Source organism: Lonchura striata, chromosome 1, assembly GCF_046129695.1.
Source record: "Lonchura striata isolate bLonStr1 chromosome 1, bLonStr1.mat, whole genome shotgun sequence".
Taxonomy (NCBI): Eukaryota; Metazoa; Chordata; class Aves; order Passeriformes; family Estrildidae; genus Lonchura; species Lonchura striata.
In genome coordinates, this window is record NC_134603.1 from 132,665,229 (window position 1) to 132,687,339 (window position 22,111).

A 22,111-nucleotide genomic window follows, 5' to 3' on the forward strand; every position below is an offset into this window, starting at 1 on the left:
TATTTATTATGATTCATGTCACCCTTGGAAAGTGTATATAAGTTCACCAATTAGGAAGAAGTGAAGGGTTCTGTCTTCCAGAACCTGCCCAGCTTCAATCTTCAGCTATGAAGTAAGTGCTGACTTTTAAATTAGCATTCATATCTGATGTTCTCCAAATGCAGATCAGAATGAGGATGAATCCCTAGAGTAACTAATAAGAAAGCACTCTTAGTTCATAGAGGATGGGATTTTTCTGCTGCCTAGAAACTCTGCTTAGTACATTTCATCTTCACAATCAAATGGAAGCAGATGTTCATACCTTAGCACCAGGAGCACCTGGGAAGCCTGGAGGACCAGCAGCACCAATAGGGCCCTGGGAAGTGAAAGGGAAACAGTTGTGTAAAGGTATTCAGTGACAACAGAAACATGTTGCTTGTTGAAGTAACCGGATTTAAAAAATGCACATTTACTTATTCCACACATTACCCCTTCAGCACACTAGTTGCCTTTTGCAGGTCCAAACTGACAGATTTGTCTCACTACAAACAGTTAAGAGCAGGTGAATGCTTAAACAACATTTGCAGTGCAAATTAAACAAGAAGTGGTAAAACCTTGCCTTGAGGCCAAACACCTGAGAAAGAACAGAGGATGAGCAGAGGCAGGCATCTGCAAGGCAAGATTACTGTTTCTGCTATGTTTATCTACTGCTGTGAGATTTATAATTACATTGGGACAAAGTTCCAATGTACGAGACATTACAAGAGAAGATACACTGATTAATAGCCTAAATTTTTAAATGCATACAAATAAAAAGTGCTAGTTTTTCTTCAATTATTGAATAAAAAATCCAACTCATATTGGGAATTGATGTATATTTTTTTCAAGCTAGTATCTTTCAATTAAAAATATTTATAATAAAACTGCCTCACAAATTCAAGGTAATAGAACATGTCAGTTGGTATGACAAAGAGGAATTGGCTTCAAACATTTTATAACCTACTCTGTTATAAAGGGGGTACCTGGAATTGTCACTAGTTTTGCATAAGCAAGAAAAAAAAACCTGACCAAATTCCCTTTAGGATATGTTTGAAAGCATAAACTTCCAGAATCTTCATTGCAATGACTTATTTACATTTTAAATTTCAAGTGGAAAGAAGGATAAAACATTATTTCTGTTTTATTTTTAAAAAATGAGTGTTAGTAACTGCTTTGCAGAATATTTAAGGTATCATAACCTTAAGTATATGACAAATAACTTCAGCCTGGGACATAAGGCAACACTGCGCCCATTGTGAATAACAACCTATGCAATTGACAGCTTCAGAACATTTTTCCTATAGCAACTCAACTGCCTTAATTCAAAATGTTTTCAGCTAAAATGTTTTGGTTTTACTACATCAGATCTTAGCTGTAAGAACTTTATTCGCCTGTAATTTAACTGCCCAATCACATATTTTTAAAATATTCCACATGGGAGAATGTAAAAGAAATTTATAGCCATGATCTCATTCTACTCAGTTAAAGCACAAGAGGTGTTCAAAGTGACAAGAGATATTAAAATCAACTCTGGCAAAACAGAACCAAGTACAGCTTCATCATAAGACTGAGTTTTTGAAGGTAGGGAGAAAAAAACCATTAACGGTTATTACTATTGTTCTAGTATATTCCAGATTTGTTTTACACTTTCAATACTATATCCTTGTACTCATATTTTTGTGGCTGAGATAAATGAGGTTTACTGAAGTCAGGGGTAAATTATGGCAACACTAACTCTTTTTAAACAGTCAAATCTGCATTGGTTTAGCTTTTATTAGAATAGTTTGTACCAGTCAGAGCAGGAGAGTTGGATCTTGCTGACCTTTCACACTAGTTCACAACACAGGTATCAGCAGTGGATGAAAAAGGTAAGTGCCTGCAGGTGCAAAGCTATGTACTGTACATATATAATTGATAGGATGTACATAATTATAGCCATCTGTAACACATGCATGATATGTATCTGTTAAAAAGCAGAAAGTCTCTTTAGCTTTTGGATAAGAATTCTTATGTTAGACTGTTGGAAATGAGAATTCTGTGCTCTGATTATTTCCCAGTGAGATGTACTGGAAAACCTCATGAAATCACCAGTGCAAACAAGAGAATATTTGGTTCCTTTGATATGGATGTGTTTAATATAAATCCTCAGGCTCTCATGATACTGTCTGCAAAGGGTTTATGTTTATGTTTCACTAATTCTCTTTGTGATGTTCTGATAAGCAACAGAGAACTATGTTAAAAACATCAACACAATCAACTTCCTAAGACCCCAATAAATCCTCTAAAAATAGGAAAAGAAGCACAAAGCCTAATGGAACCAAGCTGCCAAAAAGCAAGACTGAAACTTACAGCAGGTCCAGTGGGGCCAGCACTGCCATCACTTCCACGAGCACCCTGTGAAGAAGAACATGATAAACAGTTTGAAAAGAGAACTGAGTATCACGGGAAGCCACAGAAAGTGGCTGGTACATGATGACAGACAGATGGGAAGCCACTTACAGCTGGTCCAGGGGCACCTACTCTTCCTCTCTCACCAGGGAGACCACGAGCACCCTTGAAAGGAAAAATTAAACTCATTTATATATTTTCATTGAACATAGACATTTAGACATTTTTTCCTCTGTTAAGTCACATTAGAGTATCTGGGTATCTGGAGTGTCAATATTGACAAATATTGAAGAAAATTCTGGCTGAACTAAATCTATCAGATTATATTTTCTCACAGTAGCAGTGAATACTTACAGGTTGTCCTGGGGTACCATTTTCACCAGGGGCACCAGGCTCTCCCTATGAAAAAGAAAGTTTAGAGATTTGAGTTATTTAAAGGATGCTTTGGACAGGTAGTCTAACACTATCAGAGAGATTTTCAGCTACTGGATCCCACTGTCTGCGTCTTCTGTAGCATTTTATAAGACAGCACTGTCCATGTTTCTGCATCACATTATACAATAATAGCACATCAAGTCCTGAGGGTGCAGAGACTGCAATCATCTCTGCATATACTGGAACACAGCCAGATGGAATCCTTTTAGAAGGGGAGGCCAAAGAAAATTGTGTAATTTGCTCAGCTTTCTTTACCCCCTTTCTTTATGCTGACATTCACTCTGTAGTACACATTTAAGAGATTGGATCTGGATAGTGAACTACAAACACAGATCAATCAGCAGCTGTTTTTTAGCTAGAGCAGAAGCAGAATGATGCTTTCTTTTGCCTTAGTATAAGTTGACAAAATCCTCTCAAATGGCTTAAAATAAAGATCTGCCTCAGGTATTTTTAACTTAAGACCAATAATACTGAGTATTTGAGTAATAGCCATTAATACTCTCCCTTCAGTACTGTATTCTCAACAGCCTTCTCAACAAGTCTAGGCTGGTCTGCAGTGACAAGCTTTGTCTTAGAGCACTTGTATCCTGAATGCCCCTAGTCTTAAATGCTGCAAAGGGAGCAAGTTTTTGCATTCATTGCTGCTTTCAGCACAGTTATATGATGAACAGCCTTGATTTGTTATGCTAGTATTTTCTAGCACTCTTACTATTAATTGTTCTATCCTTTACTTGTGTGCTTTATCTACTTTAAATATTCAATGACTGGACAGACTTTGCCATCTAAACTTCTTCTGAAGGTTAACAAGTTGCAGTGAATATAGTTATGTTACAACTAAAAACCCTATAACCAAGTAGTGCTATGCTCTTAGAAACAAGCAAGAGGGAGAATTAGAATTTGAATTTTTCATTGTTATATTAGAAGTCTGTGAACACAAATCTCCTGTGAATCAGTCAGGATTTCCTATAAGAAAATGATGCAACAGCAAATTTTTCAAGAACACTAATATTAGGCACTGAGGTGGAATAGGAGAAGGAAAAAATAAAAGACAAAGAGTTTATCATAGATATTTCTAGACTATATTTCAGAATATATTATTAAGGGTTTTCTTTAAGGCTATTGTTCAAATGTGCTTGCTCTAATATGAAGATGATAAAAAGAAATAAGACGGTGAGGATCAAATAGCCTTAACTCAGTGAAGCCTTACACTGATCATGTGTCTCACACAATAGAGTTTTGTAGAAAAATGAGATGTTTTCATTTTAGCAAGCTTTAAAAACACCCACCCAAATGTAGAATACAATCCAGAGAAGTGCAGAGATAGCAAAATCAGTCTAAAGTGCTGCTGAATAGTCAATCATTAAGAGCCCAGTTCTGCAGCCTTTATTCACTGAAAGCACTAACTTCTTTACAGCTTGATTGAAGGCTCAAGTCTAAGGCCTCAGGAATGTTTTCTCATGACAAGGTGCATGTATTTGTTCTATATGGATCCACTGACTTCTAGATTACTGCAGCTGGGCAATGTTTAATGGCAACAAGGAAGACTGATTGGATGAGACTTCACATGTCTTTTGCAATGAAGAGCTACAAATGCATCCTACATTTTTATATTTTTTCTTTACCTTGGTGCCAGGAGTACCAGGTTGTCCTTTTTGACCATCCAGACCATTGTGTCCCTATATTGAGTAGAAAAATAAATAGTGATACATATTTTCTCTCAAATGGCTTTATGCAAATTTTTAGTCTTATAACATAAAACCTTCCTTTCACACAAAATTATTTCCTAATATAATCTTCTGATTTTCCAGAAATAATTAGTCTTTTATATCAAGCAATATTAAAAACTTTGAAGAGGTTCATGCACTCTTCACTTTCAGAGGATTTCCAGAGGTTTTCAGTATGCTGCAGGGATGCTGTCTTAAATACTCAGGGAAAGGTATATATGTACTCACCCTAATTCCCTTAAAGCCAGGCAGACCAGGAGTTCCAGGGAAACCACGAGCACCCTAAAAATACAGAGTGCATGAATGACTGTCTCTCATATTACACAGTGCAGTTAAATGGAAAAATGATGACTAAGTCTTTCAATAAAATTAACAAGTAGACTTGGGTCATTATCACTCAAGGAAGGAATAGAATCCAGATCCTCACCTCTCAGGACCAGACTTGTTTCAAGACTAACAGTAATCAACCTGATTTTTCCCATTCTAAATCTCAAAAATTTCATGCATTACCACGTGACAGCAGAGCTGTTTTTAACTTTCCATGCCAAGGTGCCTGGTTACCTGCTCCTGTGTAACTCCTCACACTTCTGTTACTGTTATGCCACTTCTGTTACTCATTACCAGCTTTAGTGGGAATGGGGTAGGGAAACAAAATAAAAACATAACTATATGATATCCTGCAGGTAAGGGTGAAATTGTATTAATCCATATAAGTAATATTACTAGACTGCTAATGTGGTGAAATTCAGAAAGGTTGTTAAGTTTCATTGATTAGTGAACTGGTTTTATTGTATCCAGTGGATCACTACACACCTGAGGGCCAGCAACACCTCTCTCACCAGGTCTTCCAGGTTTGCCAGGGTGACCCTAAAAATGCAATAAAGATGCACTAAGAAGGAAAGCTCTTGTAAAACAGCAACACAAACCACTAAGAAGAAAGAAAGTACATTGGTAAGGCTTCTCTTTTTCCATAAATACAGGGAGATTCTTAACTTAAATTTTCTTCTCCCTGTACTCAGGAAGTTAAATAATATATTTTGAATGGTTTGGAAGTTATCCAATTTTCTGTACATTTCCAGCATACTGCATCTCTTGTACCACAAAATAATTATTTCAGTGGTTTACTTATTTAATGATGAATAAAATGTGGCCAATAGAATGCATAACTTAACAATAATCTGTCTGTTAGCATTGAATCACCATCCCAAAAGAGAAGAAAAACACTTAATAACCACTTACATCTTCACCAGCCTTTCCTGGAGGACCAGGGGGACCACGAGGACCCTGGGGACCCTGTCAAAAATTGAGAATTACTTGAAGCATCAGCCTTTACATTCACCTTCCCACTGTTTTCTGACTTGAGTTGGGGCATAGTTGGAGCCTAATTGATTTTGCACTTCCTGATTCCAAGTGGAGAGAGCCTGAATCTGAGTTCAGCTCTGTTTCTGTAACAGGATCATGCATCCAAACGTGTATCAAGATCAAGTATCCAAACATTCAGAGAAGTGCATATGGATAGGAGAAATGGGCCTAAGCATTACAAACCTACTTTGGTGTGCTATTCCTAATGCAAGCAGTGTCTGTATGTGATCTGTACTTACTGTTTGACCAGGTTCACCAGGCTCACCAGGTAGACCTTGGAAACCAGGAGGACCCTAGAAAATTAGGCAGATATTATTGGTTTCCAAACAAGATAATTTGTAAATTTACAGGTATGTCAATGTCAGTAGGAGAGAGAAGACTGTACTCACAGGGGGTCCAGATGCTCCAGGTGGGCCTCTGGGTCCCATTAAACCCTAGGGAAGAAAAATCACAAGATCTTTTTAAGAACATCACTTATATAAACTTATCTATAACACCAATTCCCAGCATTCCTAAAACATGGTTAGCATCACAGTTTCCATTGTGCAATGCTCAAATGAAATTAGAGGAAGTTAAGAGGTTTGCACGAATTTGCACAGGCAGGCCAAATGCAAACATCTAATGGCAACAACCAGCACAGAATCCAGTGGCATGATTAGAAATGTACCACTATGGCTGTGAACGTCATGATTCATCTTCTTAATCTATTCTGGCTTGTTAGAAAGTGATCTGGTTCATTCTCTTTTGAATTCTTCCCTTTGCTCTTCCTGTGCAGAAACGTTTAAAGAGGAGGGTCATAATGCATCATAAAAGGCTCTTATACACATTGCATATACATCTATTTCCAATAATTCTCTACTTCTATTTAAATATTTCATTGTTTTCTGGTGTTTATTAAATTCTCTTCATATCACTTGCAAAATAAGTCACTAGTATGTTTTCCTTGACATTATTTATGATTTACATGCATTTTGAAAACACAGGGTGAGAAAAATCACTTCTAAAAAGGAAATTTCCATAGATTGATGAGCTCCTAACAGTTACCTTAAGATTTACTAAACAAGAAAACAATTGTGAACTGAAATTTTAACTTGGACTTCTATAGTCCAAACAAATTATTTCGGAGATGTTTCAACAGAAATAATTATGTTTTAATAATTATGTTTTGAATTTGTTTTAAAGCTTTCATGGAAAGTTTTAGATTTTCTCATTACAACATTAAAATAATATGTCAACTTTTCCGTGGTTTATGTAGCTTTTCCATAAGATTGAAAACTTTTTATTAAGAGGAATAAATTGATATTAATTACAGGCATTTACTCATGGAAGTTAAAGCAATGTTGTGGATATGAAAATATGCAGTAATTCTAGGAAAAATAATTTCTAGATAGTCTGAATCATATGTGCTGCATAAACACTTCTCAAATTTCTTGAGAATTTCTTATCAAATTATATTCTATAACTACTTTTCTTTTCCTGAATTTTACATATTATTTATGAAATAAATATGTGAAACTTAAAACTTCCTCAAAATAGGTAGATTCTATTGCTTTTTCTGTCAAATGAACCTAACTGACTCAAAAATTGGAATATAGAAATGGTGATCTCAGATAAATCCTCATCTATGTTTTCTGATTAGTCATCAGACACTGAGGGCAGAACTTGATTAAAGGTACTCCTATTTTCTATATTTCATAACTAAATGGATACCAAAGTATTTTCCAAAGTCCATTTAATGTTAGAGTGTTTTTGGAAGTGGAAGCAAGCACTTGACCCAGAATAATTCTGGTCATCCTTCATCTTGCTGCTCACCCATCAGATGCACTGTCTGTGACCTCAGTGTATGTGGTAAATTTAACCCATATTCTGCTACATATGTAGGCTGAAAATATTTGCTAACATAAGGAAGTTCATATGGAGTAGCAATAGACCCCTTAAATTTCATTTGTACACAGTATACAGTGAGCTATATAGAGTTCTCAGAACAGCCTTACAGTATCAAGTACTAACATTCAGATGTTGAGAACCAAACGCAGGGGCCAATTTCCTAAAAACCAGTGCAGTCTAAGGGTATCAAAAGGAGTTGTACAGCCATGGAGGAAAAATCATCACCAGTTGGAGCTAGGATGATGAATTACTTTTTAGGCCTGTGTCTGCTTTAGAGAGCAGCTTTACAGTTAATCTCATTCCTAAAACACAATATTTGGTCTCAATATGGGTAAAGTAATACTATCTCAAAGTACATGTGTTATCTAACATCAGTTAATGAGATTCATTGACACATAGAAGTGTGGTCAATAAACAGAGTTAAAGCACAACACCCAGCAGTGCTATATTCAAGATAAATATACAGATCTAACCCTATATTTCAAACCCTCAGACTATATAAAACACTTATCATTATCCTATCTAAAAGGATCAGTTTCCAGTCTGAGCCAATATATGATCAAACCCAAAATTTTAGCACTATGTTTTTCATTAATGCAGCTTAATTAAGGGAAAATCCTGAACACGTTATTCAAGTGAGTTATCAAGTGCTATGTCATATACCTACCATAGGTCCTGGGCCAAAATCTGCTGCTTTAGATGGATCATATTGAGCAGCAAAGTTCTGTAGAGAATAAAAAGGTTTAAATCAAAATACTAAAAACCTTACTTTAAAAACTATTAATAATCAACATTCTGTATCTAAATATCATCTGATTTGTTATACTTGCTATGAGGTTTGTTAAAGCAGCATACATATAACCCAGTAAATATAGCCCTATTAGAAATACATTTCTATTGGCTTGTTTCCAAAAAGACTTGATTTTACTGGGAAGGCCCTTTCAAACCTAAATATCTCTGCAGAAGTGACAAGAGAGGCATTCAATAGTGTGAACTGAAAATTAGGAATATAAATTCAGCGCTCATTTAAAATTAAAAACTTTCTTGAAACTCTTAAATTATTCTGCCTAATTTCCGATGAGGGAAGTTAAGCAAAGCAGTGAAAAAATATGCATAAGTAAAATTAATGTACCAGTCCTGAGTAGCTATTGCATGAGGTGGGCCCTTCAGTTTCAATAACATCTGAGGAGCGTGCAGCCTTAGAAACACTGCAATGCATTTTTGGTATTTTATCAAAAATAGAAAAAGTTTCTCCACAGCACAATCAAACGCCCTTTTCTTGATTGTTTCATTAACATATTAAAATAAAAAACAATGAAAGCAGTTTGATATTTGCAACTAGCAAAATGAAGTATTGAAGTAAAAAAAGAGTATTCTTCCATGCAAAAGGACTTACTAAAGTTATTTATACAACACGTGTCTATGTCTTCATGATCCCTATGTAGCTAGTGTTAAACGAAGAGTTAAATTCTGCATTCTTCAGAGAACACATGATGGACACCGGTGCACAAAGTGTGTATGCACAGCCCATTTATAGTTCTGCAGCATGAATACAGATAAAAACAAAAATTTCTAAAGGACAATACTCTAAAATTCTATCGCATTTTTAATTGATTTTTAGCTTAAGGAGTCATCTTCTTTGCTGATTCTAATACATTTGCTGTCTCTTGAATCCAGCCACAAAGGTTTCTTTCCCCCATCTACTTAACAGCACTGGTTTCATTTAGTTGATGCCTAACTCATACACATTATTGCTGTGTAAGTTTAATGCTAAATATCAGGATTGATTTGCTCTTCTTCTTAAGTCCCTGTTGAATACAGAATCCAAATTTTCCATGGAATATATACACCCCAAGGAGGGTTTCATTGAAACTGGGCCATCAATTTCTTATGACTCGCAAGAGAATGTTTCTTCTACTCTTCAACAACAGTTCTTTCCAGCAGATATAAATTTCATCTTGGTTACAAAGCACAGCTCATGAATTCTGGTAATAGAAAGTTTGGATGCCTTACTCCGCCAAGACCTGGAGGACCAGGGGGCCCTGGAGGACCTGGTAGACCATCTTCACCATCTCTGCCTGGTGGACCTGGTGGACCCTAGAGTTAAAAAGAGAATTATACAGTAAAAATTAGAAGTGGCTGAAGAAGTACCTGATGTGGTAACTTCACTAATAACCAGGCACCCACTGCACACCCTACAGCAGGGCTATACATTTCAATAAACAGTTTCAATAAATGCTTAACTTGAGAAAAGAAAGATAGTCTGATTTTATGTTCCCTCGTTATGGGAAACTTCATCTTAAGCAACAAACTTTGGACCTACGAACCCCAAGTGACTCATGCAGACCCGCACAGCCTGCAAATGCTGCTATTGAGAGCCTAAAGTTTGACCAGCTGAGGATTAGAAAAGGTCAGTCCTACTGATATGAGTTAACATGGATCCAGAGTAAGTCCAATGACAGTTTTTTAATCAGTATAGACAATTTACTGTTATAATTGCAAATGCAATTAAAATTTAGCAGTGCTCTTCTACAGATTTTTGATACCATCCATCTGCTACCACTGTCAGAACTTCTTTTACAACAGGTTGAAATTACCCGTGTTCAGTTCAGTAACATTCGTCCTTACATTCTTTTGTCCTCAGTACATAAAGCTGGTGAAGTTTTGGCATCATGGCAATAAATGTGAGGTATTTAATTTGTTGAATTTTTTGGACCCAGTTCAGTACTTAATGAAATCCATAATAAATGGATTTCTACAGGAGAAGAATTAGGCTTGTTGACTTCAGAACAAAGAAAGCATCTCATTTCATTAATTTAATTAGCGGCAGCCTAAAGCAAATATCCAGCTCACCACACTGATATAGTCTTCCTAATAGTTTCCATTACATTTGTCAGCACACTATGATCTCAGAAATCTTAAAGAGCTCCCTCATCAGTACTATAGCATTTTCACTTTCAGATGATACAAAAAATACACGTAACTACACACAACCCGGGTAAGTTCAGAATACCACTTTACAAAAAGCAGCAATGATGCAGAAGCAAAGCAGAAAAGCAGGTATGAGCAATATGAATGAATATTACAATTAAATTATCCAACTGTCTTTATTTATAGTTACTTATACGGTAGAGCCTTCAGCAGTATAACATGCTCTTTGACTAGCAGAAGGTAGATAACAAATGCCCAGCTGTCAAGAAAAGAGCTTTTCCAAAACATCGTTGGAAACACAGATAATGAATTATCTTCAAAACTGGCTTACTCTATTCAGGTTTTATGTAGAGAGCTTACCTATACACCATATTATTCAAAGATTACATGCCAACTTTTCCCTCTGCATTTCTATTTGTTATTTCCTCTGTGAACAGCTGGAAAAACATTTTTCAAATCATTACTTGAAGAGCTAGGCTGCCTTATGATCTCAACTGTATCTGCTCAGGCACAATGACCATAATTAGGCTGAATTTGGCACATATGTAACTTGGTTTATTTTTTTAATTAAATTGCACATGCAAGCTTCTACAGATACAATCGTTTGATCTCACAGAATGCTTAAACTTAGTTTTTTCTTACTGGTCTTCCAACAACTACTGTTCAAAGATCACAAGTAAATGTCAATCTAATTCCTTACCCTTTCTCCCTGCGGCCCTTTGTCTCCTCTAGGGCCCTGCCGGAAGAAAATAACACTCAATGAGTTACTGTGGAAATTTTTCAGGACAATACAGAGAAACAGATACATTAAGAAAAATTAGTGTACATTAAAAAGGAAAAGAGAGCTGCACATTCAGGTCCAACAGCTATTTTCTGCAGACAGTGTATTTTTGTCCACAATAATATACTGGAAATAGATTAGCCACTGCCACTGTTGTGTGAATTAGAAGTGTCACTCCACAGATCACAGAAGTACTTGCAAAATTGAGGTTTGTTTCTACTGAATAACCAGTTCTAGTTTAACAGTAGTGATTTTTAGAAAGAATATAGAATCAATTCAGCCTTTTAGACCTGTATGGATATTGCTGTACTATTCAATCCACGTAATTCTTTACAAAGGAACTCTGTTTAAATAAGAATGATACTTCGATGCCATTTAGGTCTTGGCAGGCTTAGTTCTGCTCACAGGTGAAGCACCTTTGATTCAATACTTGAATTTACCCTGGTGTTAAAATTTTGCATTTATAATTTCCTCCTTTTTTCACTACTGCTATTTTCTGCTATTTTCAGAGAACACTGAAAATAAGCAGGGTGGCCAATTTTCCTTTCATCCAATATTCAACAAAATATTAATCTGCTGAAGACTACCTGATATCATAATTTTTTCCACACAAGAAAAATAAAAATGCTTACCTTGCGCCCTGCAGGTGCCTGGAAAAAAATAAGGAAGAGAATTAAAAAAAATAACTTACTATTTCTGCCAGTATTTTAAATTAAAATAATGCATAACTTAGACTCATTTTCTCACATAACTATAATTTTTCTCAGCCCAACATATTTAACTATACCCTGTGATTTAAAATTACTTTGAAGGCTAGGTGGTTATATACAGCAAAGATGCATGTAACTGTATTAAAAAGTTGTGTTGAAGACTGACAATCCTATAGCTATTGCAGCCTAAAATATTAGAACTAAAAAAAAAGTCACACCTGAGCTCTTTCATAATCCTACTGTGCAATGAAATTTAGACTGTAAAAAAACAGCTTTAAAGTAGAGTAATGTCCCATCCAGACTGCCAGGTATAATGTCCAAACAGCACTGCTCCGTTACTTTCTCCTCATGGTCTCTACACCTATGAAGGCAGTCTCTTAAAAAGGCCGTCCCACTTGTGAAATTGGGGTGGGTACCTTTCCAGGCAGTGCCTTCAGGATTTAATCACCACTTTTCCATGACCATCTTGGGAATGAATGCTAGAAAATAATCCTGCCACAAGAAGAGAAGACTAGCCTGTTAACTGGAGTGTTACATATTAGATAAAAAAATTATACTGACCTGACTCACATCTGTAAAGAGAAGGGAATGAAGAAAAAAGATAATTAGAGCAGGGAGACAAATATTTTACAAATTTTAAATTTTAAACTTGCTTTCAATTCAAAATTAAATTTTCTGCTTTTAATTTGAAAAGCAATTTTGTCAATTCCTTTACTGCAATAAACATTTTCCTAATATAATTTCTTCCTGTTAAGATCTTACACTGGAAAGACTCAACAGTGAAAATGCCATGTATTTCAAATTCAAAATGGACTTGCTAATTAAATCAAAACAAGTAACATGGCTGATACAGTAAAAAGGCAGATAACAACTATAAACCTGCTCTAAACATGTTTCAGTGTACCTCCATTGAAAACTCACCACACCTATGTATTTCCACATATGTGTTCATGCAAGAGATTAATAAACCCAGGCAGACTGACACATGTGAAGATACTAAATTGTAGGAGCAATCTGAAATTTTCATATAAATGGTCTAATCCCACTTTTTATCAGGAAAGGTTCTAGCCAAACACACCTATTTCTACATTCTCCTGTAAAACTGTGTAACAGGGAACAGTTTGAAGTATTAAACAAACACCAGATTGCAAATAACTATCTCTGTATGTTTATGCACTGCTAAGTGTGAGTATGCACTTTTTTCGTTAGTTGAAGAAAAAATTTCTGAGTTTCTTAATTTCAAGGAATTAAAAATCTATTTTGACTTAAACTCACCATAGTAAAAGAGTTGCACATCACACTTGTGCACATCACACACTGCTAACTAACAGGTTGTTGGATGTTTTTCCACAACGTGTCACTTTGGCACTGCCTGACCACATTAAATTCGGATGATTTGTGCAGCGCAGAAAAAGGTAACAGCGCTGAAATGCTGAAAGCACTGGAATTCCGCGGCAGTACACACAGACAGCCTGTGCTAGTCCAACACAAAACTAAAGCCACTACTGCCCGCAGGTGACGGTGACAACGGAGCCTACCCAAACTCCCGAGAAACTCGCGGGGTGATCGCTTCGGGGACCCCCACACGACCCGCTCCGTTTCCTTTGCTAAGGCGCGGCTGCCTCCGTCACCGGGGCTGGGGGAAATGTCCCCAGAATGCCCGTCCAGAACGGCCCCGCCGCTGCCCCCGCCCCAGCGAGGGCCTCCCGAGGGGCATCATCCCGGGGGGCGTCATCCCGAGTGGGGGGGGACATTATCCCGGGGGCATCTTCCTGGGGAGCATCATCCCTGGGGAGCATCATCCCTGGGGAGCATCATCCCTGGGGAGCTCCCAGCGCCAGGAGCGGGCAGCGCACGGCTGTTGCCTCCCTCCTCCGCCTGGCACACCGCCAAACCCTGGCTCAAGGCCACGGTGGCTGGGGGCTCGGGGGGCCCTTCACAGGGCGCTGCCCTAGAGGAAGGCTCCGCTTCGCCCCCAGCCGAGTGGCGGGGCGCGTTTCCCTCCCATCTCAGCGTGCGGGATATGTATGTGTGTCTGTGTGTGTGTGTGCGTGCGCGCTTCGCTTAGAGGGGGCACTACATCCTCATCCAGGGAGAGGCGGAGAGCTGCACTGCGCCCCCGGGGAGCCTTTTCGCACTGGAGCGGGGCGCTGCTCCCTCCCCGCCGCCCTCCTCGGGCCCCTCACGGCGCTCACCCCCGGAGCCCCCGGCAGCTCCGCCCGCCGCGCGGCCCCGAGCGGCCCGCAGGGGGCGCCCCGCGCGCGGAGCCCGCGGAGGGCGCGCGGCGCCGCGGCCCCGCCGCCCGCGGCGGAAAGCGCCCTCACAAACGCTGCGGTCCTCCGCTCGCCGCCAGCACTCTCCTCCCAGCCCGCATCTGCGTCTCCTCGCAGCATCTGCGCTGGAGGTGAGGCTTTGTGTCCTCCTCTAGGTACGAGTCTGGGGAGGAGGTGGTCCCTTTTATTTTTTTTTTTTTTCCTTTTTTTTTTTTCTTTTTTTTTTTTTTCTTTTCCCGTAGAGGGGGATCTCCTTGATAATTTGCCATATTTTTTTCTGAGGGAAAGAAACAATCTAGAGTCTGATCTGGGATGGAGGTGGCAGTTTAGGAGCTGGTCTCTATGGTTTGGGAAGCAGCAGCTCCCCGCAGACTGCCGTGCGTGGGGCGGGCGTCGGGACAAAGCACGGAGCGCAGAGCCGGACAGCCACCCCTGCCACCACCCCTGCCACAAACAAGCGGAAAGCACTTACGTTGGCCTGTTGCTAGGTATGAAGTTACTGCGAGCAGCAACCAAATCCGTGTATCCACAAAGCTGAGCATGTCTAGTTGCAAGACATGCAGACTCCTTGTGGTGCCGAGTCGGTTGGTTAGCTATCGCCTGTGGGACGCAGGCATACAGTCTCGAGGAGTAACTCCAACCTCAGCAGAAACTTGCTGCCAGGGACGCTAAATTAACCCAGCCCCGGTCCGCCGTACTTATACCGCAGGAGGGTCCCGGCGCCGCCCAGGCCATCACGTGCCCCGCGTCTCCAGCCCTCCACAGCAGCCTTGGCAGCGGCGGCGGCGGGGGGGCGGCGACGCTAAATTGGTTCCATGCTTTGAGGACGTGGACACTGAGGCTTTCGGAAGGAAAATCTGACTCGTCGTCTCATTTTTTTTTCCCCTTTTCTTTCTTTCTTTTTTTTTTTTTTTTTTTTTTTCCTCTCAGCCGTCCCACGCCCCTCTCGCCCCGCTTTTCGGGGAGCGCGGCCGGGAGCCTCTCCGGGCAGCCGGCTGGCAGCGCCCCGACGGCGTTCAAAGCGGGAGCTGTCCAGGACCTGCGGCGCCTCCCGCCCCGCGGGGAAGCGGCCGGGGCAGCCGGGAGGAGGCTGGATCCCAGCTCAACCTCTCTCCGCAGTCGCGCCGCAACCAAAGGCAAAAGGCGACCCTCTCCCCATCCCCAGACCCTCTTGCACGACCCCTCTAGCACGGTCACTCCGGTCCCTGGCGTTTCTCCGCGGACAGCGAGTGCCGGGGACATCGGCAGACCCTCAGCCCGCCCGCAGCCGCGGCGGAGCCCGTTCGCGTCCCGGCTCTTTGCTCTCCCTGGGGAAGCATCTCCGTCCAGGGCGCGGGCAGAGCCCTGCCCGTGTCCCCTCCCGGCTTCGCGGCCGCTCGGGCAGTGTGTGTGTGCGAGGGGAGCCGGGATGCCCGCAGCCGGCGCCCCGAGCGCTCCCCGCCTCCCGGCCGGCTGAACGGGACTCTGCGGGCGCAGGGCGGAGATGAGCATTGCCGGCAGCTCCCCTTCGCGACGGCCACCCGCCCACCCAGCTGAGGGAAAACTAGCGGGCTTGTCTGCCACGTCTGCTCTACAGACGGCTTCTCCCCTCGCGGGGAGGGGGCCGAGGTGGGCGTGAGAGAAGCTGCCCGCGGTGTGCCCCATCGTTCCTCTGTCCCGGGACCGGGGTCGGGGCTGCAGTCACTCGGGGTCGCGATCGTGGCCCCCGCTGTGCGGGGAGCTGACGTGGTGCCCTCGGCCAAGCCAAGCGGCCAGCCCGCCTCCCCGCCCGGGGGCTCCTCCGAGGCGGCGGCCGCCCCCTCCCAGGCCCCCTCCGCTCGCCGAAGGGAGTCCCGGGCAGAACTAACGGGAAGGCAAACAGGAGCCCCTCCTCAGGGCGGGGGGACCTCTCCGGGGCGGAAAAGACGAGGCGGGCGGCCGCCCTCGCTCCCCTTCCCTCCCCCAGCCGCGGGTCGCCGAGCAGGCGGATCCTCCTCCAGCGAGCCGCGACAGCCTCCGGGAGAGCCGCGGCGGAGGGTGAGGAGGGCTCCCGGCAGCGGCTCGGCACCGCCTCCGGGCCGCCCCGCAGCCAGAGGGTCGTGCCGCCCTCAGCCTGCCGCGGGGAGGTGCCGGGCGTGTGTCCAGCCCGTATTTATCAGCTGCCGTCGGGGGCACGTCTACAGACAGAAAGGGAGAGGTGGGTCACGGATGTGAGCCTGAGCGGGGACCCCACAGGCGCTGTGTCTCAGGGGCACTGTCAGCAGCGAAAGCAGCGTTCCTGCGCCACGCACCCACGCGTGTCCGGGCGAGTCGGCCGTTCCCGGCTGGACAGCCTGCCTGAAGATGCTTCCGTGGACAGGACAGTTCCTCGCTATCAAGAGTGCCGATAAAATGGAAAAGACTGCAGTTTGGATAGGAAAATCCACAGCATTAGGAAAAGGTGATCCAACGAAGTTTGTCTAACCACAAAATTGTAGCACAACAAATGATGTGATTGAAACATTGTAATAAAAGTATATGGCATAAAAGGTACATGAGTATTCTTGCAGGTTATCTTTCACGTGAATGGTATCAATTTAGACCAAGAAGGATTTTAAATTAACCTGGACAGTGAAGATAACTACTTGAAAGTTTATACCAGCATAAACCTAAAGTAGCTCAGTGACCTTCAAACAAGTTAAAATAATAAATACATCATCAGCATCATCATCATCATCATCATCATCATCATCATCATCATCATCATCATCGTTATAGACCCAAAGCACTGTGGCTCAAATCCAAGTATTTCCTGATACTTTCAGTGAACTGTTTGGTTTTTTTTCCAACTTGTTCCTTGAAATTAGTTATTGAGTCTATAGCTAGTTTTTCTTTGTTTTGACTCTGATGCATCAGCAGAATAGTTATTGATCGATTTTTATAATAGTAATTAGAAACTTCTGAGACAAACCTGTTCTAATTGCGTATGTATAAATCTATTTTATGCACATTTTCAATAAATGATAGCCCTTTTCCATTAAAGAAATACATGGAAGGTGCAAGGATGCAGGCACATGCACCCTGACCAAATCAAACTAAGCCACTGTTCCATCTTACCCCTAAAGTTTCACACAGGAAGGGCAAGCTCCCACCCAAAAGAACAGCAAACCCCTGCAAAGGTGTGGATTTTCAATCACCGTGTCTCCCATAACGCAGGTGGCTGAGGGACACGTGGAGCCAGAAGCTCAGCAACACACAAAACCAGCTGAGATGGTATGAGACTCCTTAGGCTTCCAAAGAAATTATATACTCCAGCCATTTCAGGATTTTTGCATATGGATAGAAAAAAAGAGATGCAGAAGAATAATCTGTTGATATTTCTCTTTTCCCATGTCAGTCTCTTTTCAGTGATCTACCATGCTGAAAAATCCATAAATGAAATTCTCTAGGACCAACCACTTTGCCACAACAGGCTAAGATTTATACCTGACCTTTGGAACCTATGGAGTCCTTGGCCATTTTTTTTTCACTTTCAGTTGTCTTTATATTTCAATAAAAGATGAGAAAGGAAAGAGAGAAATCTCTTCTCCCTCTTGCATCAGCAGTTATTCAAGCCACACCAAATGATTTTAGGGTAAATGGCAAAGGCCTATTAAGCTGATCTTCCTGCAAGGTATCTCTGTCATAAAGGCGCTGTCACAGTTTCTGTTGTGACAACAAACTACAGTGCTTATCTTCTCTATCTAAACATGTAAAAATAATCTTAGAAACTTGGGGGGAAGGAAAAAAGTACTTCTTTAAACATGTATTGCCTAGTAATTTTGGTTCTAGAGTGTGAATTCAGAAATACTGTTTCCATAAAATACAATCATAGCAAATGGTTGCTAGTGTGCAATATCATTACTAGTACAAGTATTTCTGAAGTAGTAGAAGTAACATGAAAGCTTTTGGAGCTGTTAGCATACCAGAATTGATTTGATCAGCTAGCTTAAACAAGTAAACATCTAAGAATTCTTTTCCCCTTTGGATCATACCTGTTTAAAAGAACTATTTCACACTAAAGCCAGTAATGCCTATGGCACAATTTAAATTGGATCTTTCATGATAACAAAAAAAAAAAATCATCTGCAAGATTTACTGTTAGGGCAGACTTTGAAAGAGGAGTTTCCAGGTGATTTCAACCTGGATGTAATGAATTATTTTGAAATATCATTAGAATACAGATAAAAAAAAAAAAAAAAAAAAAAAAAAGCCAACTTTTTAATACATACACTGGGAAGCATTTTCCCTGCATGCTATTTCAAAACTTACCAGTCAACCACTAGGCCATTATCATAGAATCATGGAATGATTTCAGTTGGAAGATACCTTAAACCCCATTTAGTTCCAATTCCTTTGCTGTGGAAAGCCTTCCACTAGACCATGGCCTACCTGGTCTTGAATATTTCCAAAGGTGGGGCATCCACAACTTATCTGGACCTGTTCTGGTGCCCCACCAATCTCACAGTGAAAAAATTTTCTCAGTATGTATTATAAACCTATTCTCTTTCAGTTTGAAACCACTTCCCCTTGTCCTGTCACTACATGCCCTTGTAAATACTCTGTCTCCATCTTTCTTGTAGGCTCCCTTCAGGTACTGGAAAGCCACAATTAGGTCACCCCAAAGTCTTTTCTTTCACAGGCTGAGCAAACCCAAATTGCTTCATCTTGCCCTATAGGAAAGGTGCTCCATTCCTCCAATAAACTTGGTGGCCCTGCTCTGGACTCAGTCCAGCAAGTTGATGTCCTTCTTGTGCTGGGCACCCCAGAGAGATCCCACCCCAGTCAAGGTGCAATCTCATCAGAGTGGAGTAGAGGCACCAAACAATTATCCAGCCAAGCAATTTAATACTGTCTGGCCAGCACCATACTACAAGAAAAGACAGAATAATACTTGAATTTGGAGAAAGATCTGTGTCCTTTTAGGCTGTCCCCAAACCTCATACCCCAGGGTGGATAACTGCATTTGGTGTGCTCTCAGATCCAAGTTCTCCTCCAGCTGATGTGAATAGGAGAGCAACAGTGGTTTTGGTTGGCACAAATAAGTTATTAATTTCTTTTCATCTGTTCCAACACAAACTTTCCCACATTTGTTCAGATGATGGATGCATGCCCCGCTGTACAGCAGCAGTGGGTGAGTAACAGAGGTGCTGAAAGGAAACAGTTTCCCAGTAGGATGAGTACTGGGGCTGGTTCAGTGACATGGCCTGGCTTCAATCTTCCTTTTGTAGATCATATATCCTTTGTATAGATATACAAAGGTCTCTGATTTCATGCAGCCTTGGATAGTTTTTGCTTGATTTCTACTGTGTAGCCATATCAGCTTCCCTAGAGCTGTCCTTAATGGAATTGTTTATGATTCTGGATTTCACACCTTAGCTTGTTAGTCAGTATTTTGCATGAACAAGGAGAGTAGTATATTGGCAGTGAAGAAAACATGGAAGTGGTACCATATATCTTCCTCATTGCAACTCATTGTGTCATGCTTGCTGTTTTCTTCTTGACTGCTTAGTTAAAAAAAAAAAAAATCCATAAAAAAACCAACAAAAAAAAGGGAAAATAAAATCTTGTTGAGGACAAGATACTACAAGATACTACAAGCACTAAAAATACATATAGAGCATGGCACAGGTACACGAAGTCATGGCTTTGCTGCTACATGGATCATAATTTAGATGGACTCCATGGGATGCCAGTAAATGTTAAGGGAGCAGGAATATTGTTCTTTGTGCAAGCAGCTCATAGCCATTGACTTCTAATACTTCCTTGATATTTTAAGACAATTTTTTTAGAATAATTCAAAGTGGGTTTTGAGAAGTAGTCCAGCAAACTGAATTTTAATGGGAAATAAACTAGTTCTATGTGAACAGCTATAGCTGCTTCATTTAGTTTCTGTTCCCCAGTGGCTGTCTTGTGTCTGAAATGAATCATCATCCATTATCCTCAACACGATTAATGGTCAAAAATTCTCAAAAAGGAGCAACTGATAGGCAGCTCTTGTGGGAGTGCTGTTAGATGGATCAGTAGACGAATTTAACAGAAAATTGTTCTCAATTTTCTTTCAGTAAAGGCAAACAAGAGAATGACTCAATGCTGCTTTATTAAAACTGAGATGTCTATTTATTCTTTTCAAAAGGGGTAAACCTCCACAGCAACAGTCAGTGAGCTTTCTGGGTGGTGTTTAAGTTATTCAAAGTATATATAATTTTTTCCCTTCCCTTCCCTTCCCTTCCCTTCCCTTCCCTTCCCTTCCCTTCCCTTCCCTTCCCTTCCCTTCCCTTCCCTTCCCTTCCCTTCCCTTCCCTTCCCTTCCCTTCCCTTCCCTTCCCTTCCCTTCCCTTCCCTTCCCTTCCCTTCCCTTCCCTTCCCTTCCCTTCCCTTCCCTTCCCTTCCCTTCCCTTCCCTTCCCTTCCCTCCCCTCCCCTCCCCTCCCCTCCCCTCCCCTCCCCTCCCCTCCCCTCCCCTCCCCTCCCCTCCCCTCCCCTCCCCTCCCCTCCCCTCCCCTCCCCTCCCCTCCCCTCCCCTCCCCTCCCCTTTACATATTTAGGGATTGAGGAGGTCAAAATAAAGGCCTAGTTTACCTATTGATAGAAGGTTCTATTGATAGTTGGTTGTTACTGAAGCCAAAACAATTTATCATGTTTAAATAAATTCAGGACACACTGACCTCTTTTCATGTCATTATAAGCTCAATCTATTGCTCTGTGACACTGAAAATCATCCAATAAAATAATGAAATTACTGGTACGCTAACTTTACACCTGAAAGCCAATTTGAAAACTTTATTTTTTAAGATCATTTGGACTTCACCTCTAATTTATCTAATAAAGCCATAAGCCTGCATGTCTGCTATAAACATTCTTCCACACTGGCTCTGATTCTGTTCTCACTCTGGGAACACAGTGGAAACATACACTGGCTTCAGTAACAGCAGAGCCAGCCCAATATTCACTATATTTGTATATCTCACAAGTATTTAACCCATATCACCAAATTTATTACTTTTTTTTTAATTTCAGCTTTAACCATCTCATTGGGGTTTTTTTTCCCATTTTATTTCCCAGCCTTACAATTTGGCTCAAGGAAATCAAAATTCTCAACTACAGTAGGAGGCAAGATGAAATAAAGGCATGTGGTCCTTTGAGATGCTCATCAATCTCAGCAAATACTAGTAAAGCAAATTAACATTGTACTGGTGAGAATAATTTCTTTGTATGAACACACAATAATGGATGTGTGTAGATAGATTGGAAATAAGTTTGTGATGTGGACACAAGGACTGGTATGCCAAGCTTGTATCATTGTTATTTAGACTATTACTGAAATGGGGATCAAATCACAGCATTAAAAGGTTGCATTGCATCTTTATGGAATTGGCATCTACAGAGCCTTGGCTCCTGGGAGCTTTCAGAATTTTCTATATGAGATAAAACAAAAATGCAATGAATATCACTTGTAGAGAATCAGTACAGATCCATTCCTTTACATTCTCAACAGGATTGGGAATGATAAGAACTCAGAAGTGCATGAGTCAAGAATGCATTGCAAAATGTAAAAGGTAAAGATGAGTGGAGTAACTGAAAGCAAACAAACATGATCAGGGGT

General features: G+C 41.1%; 1 protein-coding gene across 1 annotated transcript in view; it reads right to left on the reverse strand.

The window, feature by feature from the left end:
* Positions 1–15,294, reverse strand: part of COL1A2 (collagen type I alpha 2 chain) — a 39,749-nt gene extending 24,455 nt beyond the window's left edge. The window contains exons 1-14 of the mRNA XM_077787960.1: positions 14,978–15,294; positions 11,446–11,500; positions 9,828–9,911; positions 8,482–8,538; positions 6,317–6,361; positions 6,167–6,220; positions 5,805–5,858; positions 5,379–5,432; positions 4,794–4,847; positions 4,464–4,517; positions 2,761–2,805; positions 2,518–2,571; positions 2,368–2,412; positions 302–355 (exon numbers count right to left, since the gene is read on the reverse strand). Coding sequence (XP_077644086.1) covers positions 302–355; positions 2,368–2,412; positions 2,518–2,571; positions 2,761–2,805; positions 4,464–4,517; positions 4,794–4,847; positions 5,379–5,432; positions 5,805–5,858; positions 6,167–6,220; positions 6,317–6,361; positions 8,482–8,538; positions 9,828–9,911; positions 11,446–11,500; positions 14,978–15,051 — 783 coding nt within the window. The 5' untranslated portion in view covers positions 15,052–15,294. The remainder of the gene's footprint in view (positions 1–301; positions 356–2,367; positions 2,413–2,517; positions 2,572–2,760; positions 2,806–4,463; positions 4,518–4,793; positions 4,848–5,378; positions 5,433–5,804; positions 5,859–6,166; positions 6,221–6,316; positions 6,362–8,481; positions 8,539–9,827; positions 9,912–11,445; positions 11,501–14,977) is intronic.
* Between the last annotated feature and the right edge of the window lie 6,817 nt (positions 15,295–22,111).